Genomic DNA, 12655 nt, shown 5'->3' on the forward strand with positions numbered 1-12655 from the left:
ATACTTAAAACTTATTGCCGAGTCGTAATGAGAATCTTTGACCCTTCAGAAGCTCTCGAGGTACGAGTCTTGGTTGTTAGATCGGCAGGGTGTGTCATTGTATTTTGCTGGTCTTCTGTTCGAGTCTCGAGATCGACAAATAATTTATTTATTATTTTTTTTAAGTAAATTTTATCTTTATTTCTCCATTATTCATAGAGTTGCTATGAATCATTCCAAATCATATATTTCAAAACAATATTATAAATTTAAAATATTTCTATATTTTATCGGAATTTTAAGAATCAAGTTCCCGCACATGCGTAGAATCTATTAATATTCTTAGCATTGTGCTTTTAAAACCAGATTTACACAATACTTAATACTTATTGCCGAGTCGTAATGAGAGTCTTTGACCCTTCAGAAGCTCTCGAGGTACGAGTCTTGGTGGCTAGATCGGCACGGTGTGTCATTGTATTTTGATGTTCTTCTGTTCGAATCTCGAGATCGACAAAAAATTTATAATTTTTCTTTTTTTAAAATAAATTTTATCTTTATTTCTCCATTATACATAGAGTTACTATGAATCATTCCAAATCATATATTTCAAAACAATATTATAAATTTAAAATATTTCTATATTTTATCGGAATTTTAAGAGTCAAGTTCCCGCACATGCGCAGAATCTATTAATATTCTTAGCAGTGTGCTTTTAAAAACAGATTTACACAATACTTAAAACTTATTGCCGAGTCGTAATGAGAATCTTTGACCCTTCAGCAGCTCTCGAGGTACGAGTCTTGGTGGCTAGATCGGCAGGGTGTGTCATTGTATTTTGCTGGTCTTTTGTTCGAATCTCGAGATCGACAAATAATTTATAATTTTTCTTTTTTTTAAATAAATTTTATCTATATTTCTCCATTATTCATAGCGTTACTATGAATCATTCCAAATCATATATTTCAAAACAATATTATAAATTTAAAATATTTCTATATTTTATCGGAATTTTAAGATTCAAGTTCCCGCACATGCGCAAAATCTATTAATATTCTTAGCATTGTGCTTTTAAAACCAGATTTACACAATACTTAAAACTTATTGCCGAGGCGTAATAAGAGTCTTTGACCATTCAGAAACTCTCGAGGTACGAGTCTTGGTGGCTAGATCGGCAGGGTGTGTCATTGTATTTTGCTGGTATTCTGTTCGAATCTCGAGATCGACAAATAATTTATAATTTTTCTTTTTTTTAAATAAATTTTATCTTTATTTCTCCATTATTCATAGAGTTACTATGAATCATTCCAAATCATATATTTCAAAACAATATTATAAATTTAATATATTTCTATATTTTATCGGAATTTTAAGAGTCAAGTTCCCGCACATGCGCAGAATCTATTAATCTTCTTAGCATTGTGCTTTTAAAACCAGATTTACACAATACTTAAAACTTATTGCCGAGTCGTAAAAAGAGTCTTTGACCATTCAGAAACTCTCGAGGTACGAGTCTTGGTGGCTAGATCGGCAGGGTGTGTCATTGTATTTTGCTGGTATTCTGTTCGAATCTCGAGATCGACAAATAATTTATAATTTTTCTTTTTTTTAAATAAATTTTATCTTTATTTCTCCATTATTCATAGAGTAACTATGAATCATTCCAAATCATATATTTCAAAACAATATTATAAATTTAATATATTTCTATATTTTATCGGAATTTTAAGAGTCAAGTTCCCGCACATGCGCAGAATCTATTAATATTCTTAGCATTGTGCTTTTAAAACCAGATTTACACAATACTTAATACTTATTGCCGAGTCGTAATGAGAATCTTTGACCCTTCAGAAGCTCTCGAGGTACGAGTCTTGGTGGCTAGATCGGCACGGTTTGTCATTGTATTTTGCTGTTCTTCTGTTCGAATCTCGAGATCTAAAAATAATTTATAATTTTTCTTTTTTTTAAATAAATTTTATCTTTATTTATCCATTATTCATAGAGTTACTTGAATCATTCCAAATCATATATTTCAAAACAATATTATAAATTTAAAATATTTCTATATTTTATAGGAATTTTAAGAGTCAAGTTTCCGCACATGCGCAGAATCTATTAATTATCTTAGCATTGTGCTTTTAAAACCAGATTAACACAATACTTAAAACTTATTGCCGAGTCGTAATGAGAATCTTTGACCCTTCAGAAGCTCTCGAGGTACGAGTCTTGGTGGCTAGATCGGCAGGGTGTGTCATTGTATTTTGCTGGTCTTCTGTTCGAATCTCGAGATCGACAAATAATTTATAATTTTTCTTTTTTTTAAATAAATTTTATCTATATTTCTCCATTATTCATAGAGTTACTATGAATCATTCCAAATCATATATTTCAAAACAATATTATAAATTTAAAATATTTCTATATTTTATCGGAATTTTAAGAGTCAAGTTCCCGCACATGCGTAGAATCTATTAATATTCTTAGCATTGTGCTTTTAAAACCAGATTTACACAATACTTAAAACTTATTGCCGAGTCGTAATGAGAATCTTTGACCCTTCAGAAGCTCTCGAGGTACGAGTCTTGGTGGCTAGATCGGCAGGGTGTGTCATTGTATTTTGCTGGTCTTCTGTTCGAGTCTCGAGATCGACAAATAATTTATTTATTTATTTTTTTTAAGTAAATTTTATCTTTATTTCTCCATTATTCATAGAGTTACTATGAATCATTCCAAATCATATATTTCAAAACAATATTATAAATTTAAAATATTTCTATATTTTATCGGAATTTTAAGAGTCAAGTTCCCGCACATGCGTAGAATCTATTAATATTCTTAGCATTGTGCTTTTAAAACCAGATTTACACAATACTTAATACTTATTGCCGAGTCGTAATGAGAATCTTTGACCCTTCAGAAGCTCTCGAGGTATGAGTCTTGGTTGCTAGATCGGCAGGGTGTGTCATTGTATTTTGCTGGTTTTCTGTTCGAATCTCGAGATCGACAAATAATTTATAATTTTTCTTTTTTTAAATAAATTTTATCTTTATTTCTCCATTATTCATAGAGTTACTATGAATCATTCCAAATCATATATTTCAAAACAATATTATAAATTTAAAATATTTCTATATTTTATCGGAATTTTAAGAGTCAAGTTCCCGCACATGCGTAGAATCTATTAATATTCTTAGCATTGTGCTTTTAAAACCAGATTTACACAATACTTAATACTTATTGCCGAGTCGTAATGAGAATCTTTGACCCTTCAGACGCTCTCGAGGCACGAGTCTTGGTGGCTAGATTGGCACGGTGTGTCATTGTATTTTGCTGTTCTTCTGTTCGAATCTCGAGATCGACAAATAATTTATAATTTTTCTTTTTTTAAAATAAATTTTATCTTTATTTCTCCATTATTCATAGAGTTACTATGAATCATTCCAAATCATATATTTCAAAACAATATTATAAATTTAAAATATTTCTATATTTTATCGGAATTTTAAGAGTCAAGTTCCCGCACATGCGCAGAATCTATTAATCTTCTTAGCATTGTGCTTTTAAAACCAGATTTACACAATACTTAAAACTTATTGCCGAGTCGTAATAAGAGTCTTTGACCGTTCAGAAACTCTCCAGGTATGAGTCTTGGTGGCTAGATCGGTAGGGTGTGTCATTGTATTTTGCTGGTATTCTGTTCGAATCTCGAGATCGACAAATAATTTATAATTTTTCTTTTTTTTAAATAAATTTTATCTTTATTTCTCCATTATTCATAGAGTTACTATGAATCAATCCAAATCATATATTTCAAAACAATATTATAAATTTAAAATATTTCTATATTTTATCGGAATTTTAAGAATCAAGTTCCCGCACATGCGCAGAATCTATTAATATTCTTAGCATTGTGCTTTTAAAACCAGATTTACACAATACTTAAAACTTATTGCCGAGGCGTAATAAGAGTCTTTGACCATTCAGAAACTCTCGAGGTACGAGTCTTGGTGGCTAGATCGGCAGGGTGTGTCATTGTATTTTGCTGGTATTCTGTTCGAATCTCGAGATCGACAAATAATTTATAATTTTTCTTTTTTTTTAAATAAATTTTATCTTTATTTCTCCATTATTCATAGAGTTACTATGAATCATTCCAAATCATATATATCAAAACAATATTATAAATTTAATATATTTCTATATTTTATCGGAACTTTAAGAGTCAAGTTCCCGCACATGCGCAGAATCTATTAATCTTCTTAGCATTGTGCTTTTAAAACCAGATTTACACAATACTTAAAACTTATTGCCGAGTCGTAAAAAGAGTCTTTGACCATTCAGAAACTCTCGAGGTACGAGTCTTGGTGGCTAGATCGGCAGGGTGTGTCATTGTATTTTGCTGGTATTCTGTTCGAATCTCGAGATCGACAAATAATTTATAATTTTTCTTTTTTTTAAATAAATTTTATCTTTATTTCTCCATTATTCATAGAGTTACTATGAATCATTCCAAATCATATATTTCAAAACAAAATTATAAATTTAATATATTTCTATATTTTATCGGAATTTTAAGAGTCAAGTTCCCGCACATGCGCAGAATCTATTAATTATCTTAGCATTGTGCTTTTAAAACCAGATTTACACAATACTTAAAACTTATTGCCGAGTCGTAATGAGAATCTTTGACCCTTCAGAAGCTCTCAAGGTACGAGTCTTGGTGGCTAGATCGGCAGGGTGTGTCATTGTATTTTGCTGGTCTTCTGTTCGAATCTCGAGATCGACAAATAATTTATAATTTTTCTTTTTTTTTAAATAAATTTTATCTTTATTTCTCCATTATTCATAGAGTTACTATGAATCATTCCGAATCATATATTTCAAAACAATATTATAAATTTAAAATATTTCTATATTTTATCGGAATTTTAAGAGTCAAGTTCCCGCACATGCGCAGAATCTATTAATATTCTTAGCATTGTGCTTTTAAAACCAGATTTACACAATACTTAATATTTATTGCCGAGTCGTAATGAGAATCTTTGACCCTTCAGAAGCTCTCGAGGTACGAGTCTTGGTGGCTAGATCGGCACGGTGTGTCATTGTGTTTTGCTGTTCTTCTGTTCGAATCTCGAGATTGACAAATAATTTATAATTTTTCTTTTTTTTAAATAAATTTTATCTTTATTTCTCCATTATTCATAGAGTTACTATGAATCATTCCAAATCATATATTTCAAAACAATATTATAAATTTAAAATATTTCTATATTTTATAGGAATTTTAAGAATCAAGTTCCCGCACATGCGCAGAATCTATTAATCTTCTTAGCATTGTGCTTTGAAAACCAGATTTACACAATACTTAAAACTTATTGCCGAGTCGCAATAAGAGTCTTTGACCATTCAGAAAGTGTCGAGGTACGAGTCTTGTTGGCTAGATCGGCAGGGTGTGTCATTGTATTTTGCTGGTATTCTGTTCGAATCTCGAGATCGACAAATAATTTATAATTTTTCTTTTTTTTAAATAAATTTTATCTTTATTTCTCCATTATTCATATAGTTACTATGAATCATTCCAAATCATATATTTCAAAACAATATTATAAATTTAAAATATTTGTTTAATTTATCGTAATTTTAAGAATCAAGTTCCCGCACATGCGCAGAATCTATTAATATTCTTAGCAGTGTGCTTTTAAAAACAGATTTACACAATACTTAAAACTTATTGCCGAGTCGTAATGAGAATCTTTGACCCTTCAGCAGCTCTCGAGGTACGAGTCTTGGTGGCTAGATCGGCAGGGTGTGTCATTGTATTTTGCTGGTATTCTGTTCGAATCTCGAGATCGACAAATAATTTATAATTTTTCTTTTTTTTAAATAAATTTTATCTTTATTTCTCCATTATTCATAGAGTTACTATGAATCATTCCAAATCATATATTTCAAAACAATATTATAAATTTATAATATTTCTATATTTTATCGGAATTTTAAGAGTCAAGTTCCCGCACATACGCAGAATCTATTAATATTCTTAACATTGTGCTTTTAAAACCAGATTTACACAATACTTAAAACTTATTGCCGAGTCGTAATGAGAATCTTTGACCCTTCATCAGCTCTCGAGGTACGAGTCTTGGTGGCTAGATCGGCAGGGTGTGTCATTGTATTTTGCTGTTCTTCTGTTCGAATCTCGAGATCGACAAATAATTTATAATTTTTTTTTTTTAAATAAATTTTGTCTTTATTTCTCCATTATTCATAGATTTACCATGAATCATTCCAAATCATATATTTCAAAACAATATTATAAATTTAAAATATTTCTATACTTTATCGGAATTTTAAGAGTCAAGTTCCCGCACATGCGCAGAATCTATTAATATTCTTAGCATTGTGCTTTTAAAACCAGATTTACACAATATTTAAAACTTATTGCCGAGTCGTAATGAGAATCTTTGACCCTTCAGAAGCCCTCGAGGTACGAGTCTTGGTGGCTAGATCGGCAGGGTGTGTCATTGTATTTTGCTGGTATTCTGTTCGAATCTCGAGATCGACAAATAATTTATAATTTTTCTTTTTTTTAAATAAATTTTATCTTTATTTCTCCATTATTCATAGAGTTACTATGAATCATTCCAAATCATATATTTCAAAACAATATTATAAATTTAATATATTTCTTTATTTTATCGGAATTTTAAGAGTCAAGTTCCCGCACATGCGCAGAATCTATTAATATTCTTAGCAGTGTGCTTTTAAAAACAGATTTACACAATACTTAAAACTTATTGCCGAGTCGTAATGAGAATCTTTGACCCTTCAGCAGCTCTCGAGGTACGAGTCTTGGTGGCTAGATCGGCAGGGTGTGTCATTGTATTTTGCTGGTATTCTGTTCGAATCTCGAGATCGACAAATAATTTATAATTTTTCTTTTTTTTAAATAAATTTTATCTTTATTTCTCCATTATTCATAGAGTTACTATGAATCATTCCAAATCATATATTTCAAAACAATATTATACATTTATAATATTTCTATATTTTATCGGAATTTTAAGAGTCAAGTTCCCGCACATACGCAGAATCTATTAATATTCTTAACATTGTGCTTTTAAAACCAGATTTACACAATACTTAAAACTTATTGCCGAGTCGTAATGAGAATCTTTGACCCTTCATCAGCTCTCGAGGTACGAGTCTTGGTGGCTAGATCGGCAGGGTGTGTCATTGTATTTTGCTGTTCTTCTGTTCGAATCTCGAGATCGACAAATAATTTATAATTTTTCTTTTTTTTAAATAAATTTTGTCTTTATTTCTCCATTATTCATAGATTTACCATGAATCATTCCAAATCATATATTTCAAAACAATATTATAAATTTAAAATATTTCTATACTTTATCGGAATTTTAAGAGTCAAGTTCCCGCACATGCGCAGAATCTATTAATATTCTTAGCATTGTGCTTTTAAAACCAGATTTACACAATATTTAAAACTTATTGCCGAGTCGTAATGAGAATCTTTGACCCTTCAGAAGCCCTCGAGGTACGAGTCTTGGTGGCTAGATCGGCAGGGTGTGTCATTGTATTTTGCTGGTCTTCTGTTCGAATCTCGAGATCGACAAATAATTTATAATTTTTCTTTTTTTTAAATAAATTTTATCTTTATTTCTCCATTATTCATAGAGTTACTATGAATCATTCCAAATCATATATTTCAAAACAATATTATAAATTTAATATATTTCTTTATTTTATCGGAATTTTAAGAGTCAAGTTCCCGCACATGCGCAGAATCTATTAATATTCTTAGCAGTGTGCTTTTAAAAACAGATTTACACAATACTTAAAACTTATTGCCGAGTCGTAATGAGAATCTTTGACCCTTCAGCAGCTCTCGAGGTACGAGTCTTGGTGGCTAGATCGGCAGGGTGTGTCATTGTATTTTGCTGGTCTTTTGTTCGAATCTCGAGATCGACAAATAATTTATAATTTTTCTTTTTTTTAAATAAATTTTATCTATATTTCTCCATTATTCATAGCGTTACTATGAATCATTCCAAATCATATATTTCAAAACAATATTATAAATTTAAAATATTTCTATATTTTATCGGAATTTTAAGAATCAAGTTCCCGCACGTGCGCAGAATCTATTAATCTTCTTAGCATTGTGCTTTTAAAACCAGATTTACACAATACTTAAAACTTATTGCCGAGTCGTAATGAGAATCTTTGACCCTTCATCAGCTCTCGAGGTACGAGTCTTGGTGGCTAGACCGGCAGGGTGTGTCATTGTATTTTGCTGTTCTTCTGTTCGAATCTCGAGATCGACAAATAATTTATAATTTTTCTTTTTTTTAAATAAATTTTGTCTTTATTTCTCCATTATTCATAGATTTACCATGAATCATTCCAAATCATATATTTCAAAACAATATTATAAATTTAAAATATTTCTATACTTTATCGGAATTTTAAGAGTCAAGTTCCCGCACATGCGCAGAATCTATTAATATTCTTAGCATTGTGCTTTTAAAACCAGATTTACACAATACTTAAAACTTATTGCCGAGTCGTAATGAGAATCTTTGACCCTTCAGAAGCCCTCGAGGTACGAGTCTTGGTGGCTAGATCGGCAGGGTGTGTCATTGTATTTTGCTGGTCTTCTGTTCGAATCTCGAGATCGACAAATAATTTATAATTTTCCTTTTTTTTAAATAAATTTTATCTTTATTTCTCCATTATTCATAGAGTTACTATGAATCATTCCAAATCATATATATCAAAACAATATTATAAATTTAATATATTTCTATATTTTATCGGAATTTTAAGAGTCAAGTTCCCGCACATGCGCAGAATCTATTAATCTTCTTAGCATTGTGCTTTGAAAACCAGATTAACACAATACTTAAAACTTATTGCCGAGTCGTAATAAGAGTCTTTGACCATTCAGAAACTGTCGAGGTACGAGTCTTGTTCGCTAGATCGGCAGGGTATGTCATTGTATTTTGCTGGTATTCTGTTCGAATCTCGAGATCGACAAATAATTTATAATTTTTCTTTTTTTTAAATAAATTTTATCTTTATTTCTCCATTATTCATAGAGTTACTATGAATCATTCCAAATCATATATTTCAAAATAATATCATAAATTTAAAATATTTCTATATTTTATCTTAATTTTAAGAGTCAAGTTCCCGCATATGCGCAGAATCTATTAATTATCTTAGCATTGTGCTTTTAAAACCAGATTTACACAATACTTAAAACTTATTGCCGAGTCGTAATGAGAATCTTTGACCCTTCAGAAGCTCTCAAGGTACGAGTCTGGGTGGCTAGATCGGCAGGGTGTGTCATTGTATTTTGCTGGTCTTCTGTTCGAATCTCGAGATCGACAAATAATTTATAATTTTTCTTTTTTTTAAATAAATTTTATCTTTATTTCTCCATTATTCATAGAGTTACTATGAATCATTCCAAATCATATATTTCAAAACAATATCATAAATTTAAAATATTTCTATATTTTATCGGAATTTTAAGAGTCAAGTTCCCGCACATGCGCAGAATCTATTAATTATCTTAGCATTGTGCTTTTAAAATCAGATTTACAAAATACTTAAAACTTATTGCCGAGTCGTAATGAGAATCTTTGACCCTTCAGAAGCTCTCGAGGAACGAGTCTTGGTGGCTAGATCGGCACGGTGTGTCATTGTATTTTGCTGTTCTTCTGTTCGAATCTCGATATCGACAAATAATTTATAATTTTTCTTTTTTTTAAATAAATTTTATCTTTATTTCTCCATTATTCATAGAGTTACTATGAATAATTCCAAATAATATATTTCAAAACTATATTATAAATTTAAAATATTTCTATATTTTATCGGAATTTTAAGAATCAAGTTCCCGCACATGCGCAGAATCTATTAATCTTCTTAGCATTGTGCTTTTAAAACCAGGTTTGGTTTGATTTTTTTTTTTGGCGCAAAAGCCATTTTTGACCATGCTGCGCCAAGCAAATGGTAAGATGATAGGACAGACAGTAAAAGCACACATGTTAAAATATAAATCGAAAGGTATCCAAATAGACATGCAGAAAATTAATGTGCAAGAATGGTAATAGTTCTATATGGAACACTGTTTCGATAAAAACGCTACAATTTATCGATGTAAAAAAAAAAAATCAAGCGTTAGCATTAGTTAAAAAGCACTAGATACAAATATAAAAACCGATAGTTTTTAAAAATTTAAAAATGTTTGGGTGGAATTTCTCTCCCACCAGGTCCTGCAAAGTCAATGACGAAGACTTAAAAAAGTGTAGACGGAAGGAATTAAAACATGGGCATTCAATTAAAATGTGATTTATTGTAAAATCTACACCACACGTGAGACACTTTGGAGCCGTCTCGCCAAAAATGAGGTGCCTGTGTGTGTAACGAGTATGTCCTATACGGAGGCGAGTCAATTTGACATCAGCCTCTCGTATAGTGTTAACTGGCCACAAATTAATTTTCGGTTAGATGAAATGTAATTTATTATGGATCTGCAGATCCCATGACTTTTGCCAGGTAGATAAAATGCTGCAGTTAAGAGACAGTTTAACGTCGCAAAACGGAAGTCCTTTGATCATAAATGTCGAAGCAGATTTTGCAGCTGAATCTGCTTTCTCATTCCCTAAAATGCCCACGTGACTAGGAACCCAACAAAATAAGATGCTTAGACCAGCTTGTTCTAATACACGCAACATAAACAAAATTCGAATAGCAATTGGATTCATTCTGTTGTGATAATTAGAAAGTGCTTTCAGAGCACTCAGGCTATCAGAATAAATAATGATATTATGCTGAGTAGCAGCCGAAATTTTCTGAAGAGCACAGAAAATTGCCATTAACTCAGCAGTATAAACGGAACAACAATTATGAAGACGGTGACTCAATGTCTCAGATGGAAACACAATGCCACATCCAACATGTCCATCTGTTTTCGAGCCGTCCGTGAAAATAGGTACAAAAGATGAATACTGATGGCGGTGATATAAAAACAGCTGCTGAAAAACAACATGTGCAGTTAAGGATTTATCGAATCCTGTAAAGGGGTTCAAAAAGGAAAAACGCGGGATATCCCAGGGAGGGAAGCAAAAGGAATCAACTGCTTTAATATGAACGTCTTTGAGATCCGAGTCATGCAGCAGCAATTTGACTCTATCATAAAAGGGAAGTATGTGCGAAGGACGGGCATTATACAATCGACGCAGACCTACTGGTAGTGCCATATTGCTTAAGGGGTGTTTTGAAACAGATTTAGTTCTGAAATAAAACTGAGCAGATAATTTCTGCCTCCTTAAGCAAAGGGGTAGCTGATGACATATGACATAGAGGCTTTCAACCGGAGAGGTACGAAATGCACCAGAACAGATACGCAAAGCTGAATGGTGGACTGGATCTAGACGCCTCAGAACAGATGAACGGGCGGAACCATATACCATGCACCCGTAATCTATTCGGGAGAGGACTATTGCCTCATAAATACGGAGAAGGGAGGTTCGATCGGCACCCCAAGATGTTCTGGAGAGTACTTTCAAAATGTTTAACGCCTTCTCACACTTTCTTCGCAGGTGTAAGATATGCGATAGAAAGGTGAGCTTTCGATCGAAAATTCCTCCCAAGAATCGTACTTCATTCACTACAGGAATCGGTGAATCATTTATTTGAATATTGGGATCCTGATGAATGCCTCTTTTCCTACAGAAGTGTACGCAGCTACTCTTCTCTGGGGAGATGGTGTGACCATTGTTATTGCACCATGCTACCAATTTATTTACTGCGTGTTGTAATTGTCTCTCTAATAAATCCATATTACTGCCTTGGCATGAGATCTGCAGATCATCAACATATAGTGTTCCCTGAACAGATGAAGGCAACTTATTTAAAATTTGGCTTAGATGAACAATAAAAAGCGTGACACTGAGGACACTTCCTTGCGGAACACCCTCAGCTTGAATAAAATAATTAGAATAAACATTACCAATTCGAACACGAAAGGTACGTTGTGTCAAAAAATTTTGTAAAAATATGGGTAAATTTCCTCTAAATCCAAAGTTAAAAATGGTAGAAAGTATACCATAGCGCCATGCTCGGTCATACGCTTTTTCTATATCAAAGAATATAGAGACAAGGTGGTTTCTCCTGACATATGCATTGCGAATTTCGGTTTCCAGTAATACGAGGTTGTCAAGAGTTGAGCGACCTCTACGGAAACCACTCTGCAATGGGGAGATGCAACCATGTTTCTCTAATTCGAAAATTAGTCGAGCATTGACCATGCGCTCGAAGGTCTTACAAAGGCAATTTGTAAGAGCAATCGGCCTGTAGTTCAGAGGGACAGATGGTTCTTTGCCAGGTTTTAAGATAGGAATCACAATAGCTTCTCGCCATTGTGAAGGGTATTTCTGCTCAGTCCATATTCTGTTAAAAAGCATTAACAGATTGGAAAGGGAAATGGTATTCAAATGGCGAAGCATGTTATATGTGATTCCATCTGGCCCAGGACTGGTATCATGGACTTGAGACAGCGCCGTTTCCAATTCAAACATCCTGAATTCACAATTATATGGAATGACATCTCGGGTTTTAAAGCGCAAAGGCAACCGTTCCGCGCGAT

General features: G+C 32.2%; 1 protein-coding gene across 1 annotated transcript; it reads right to left on the reverse strand.

Annotated features, from left to right (window-relative positions):
- Positions 1 to 10511: 10511 nt before the first annotated feature.
- LOC129958422 (uncharacterized) lies at positions 10512 to 11480 on the reverse strand. Its single transcript, XM_056070907.1, has one exon. The coding sequence runs from the start codon at positions 11478 to 11480 to the stop codon at positions 10512 to 10514; it is 969 nt and encodes a 322-aa protein (XP_055926882.1).
- Between the last annotated feature and the right edge of the window lie 1175 nt (positions 11481 to 12655).

Source organism: Argiope bruennichi, chromosome X1 (assembly GCF_947563725.1).
Source record: "Argiope bruennichi chromosome X1, qqArgBrue1.1, whole genome shotgun sequence".
Classification (NCBI taxonomy): domain Eukaryota; kingdom Metazoa; phylum Arthropoda; class Arachnida; order Araneae; family Araneidae; genus Argiope; species Argiope bruennichi.

Bases quoted from the DNA above. Each gene is read 5' to 3' on its own strand.
- LOC129958422 (XM_056070907.1), bottom strand. From the start codon at position 11,480: ATGGTATATGGTTCCGCCCGTTCATCTGTTCTGAGGCGTCTAGATCCA.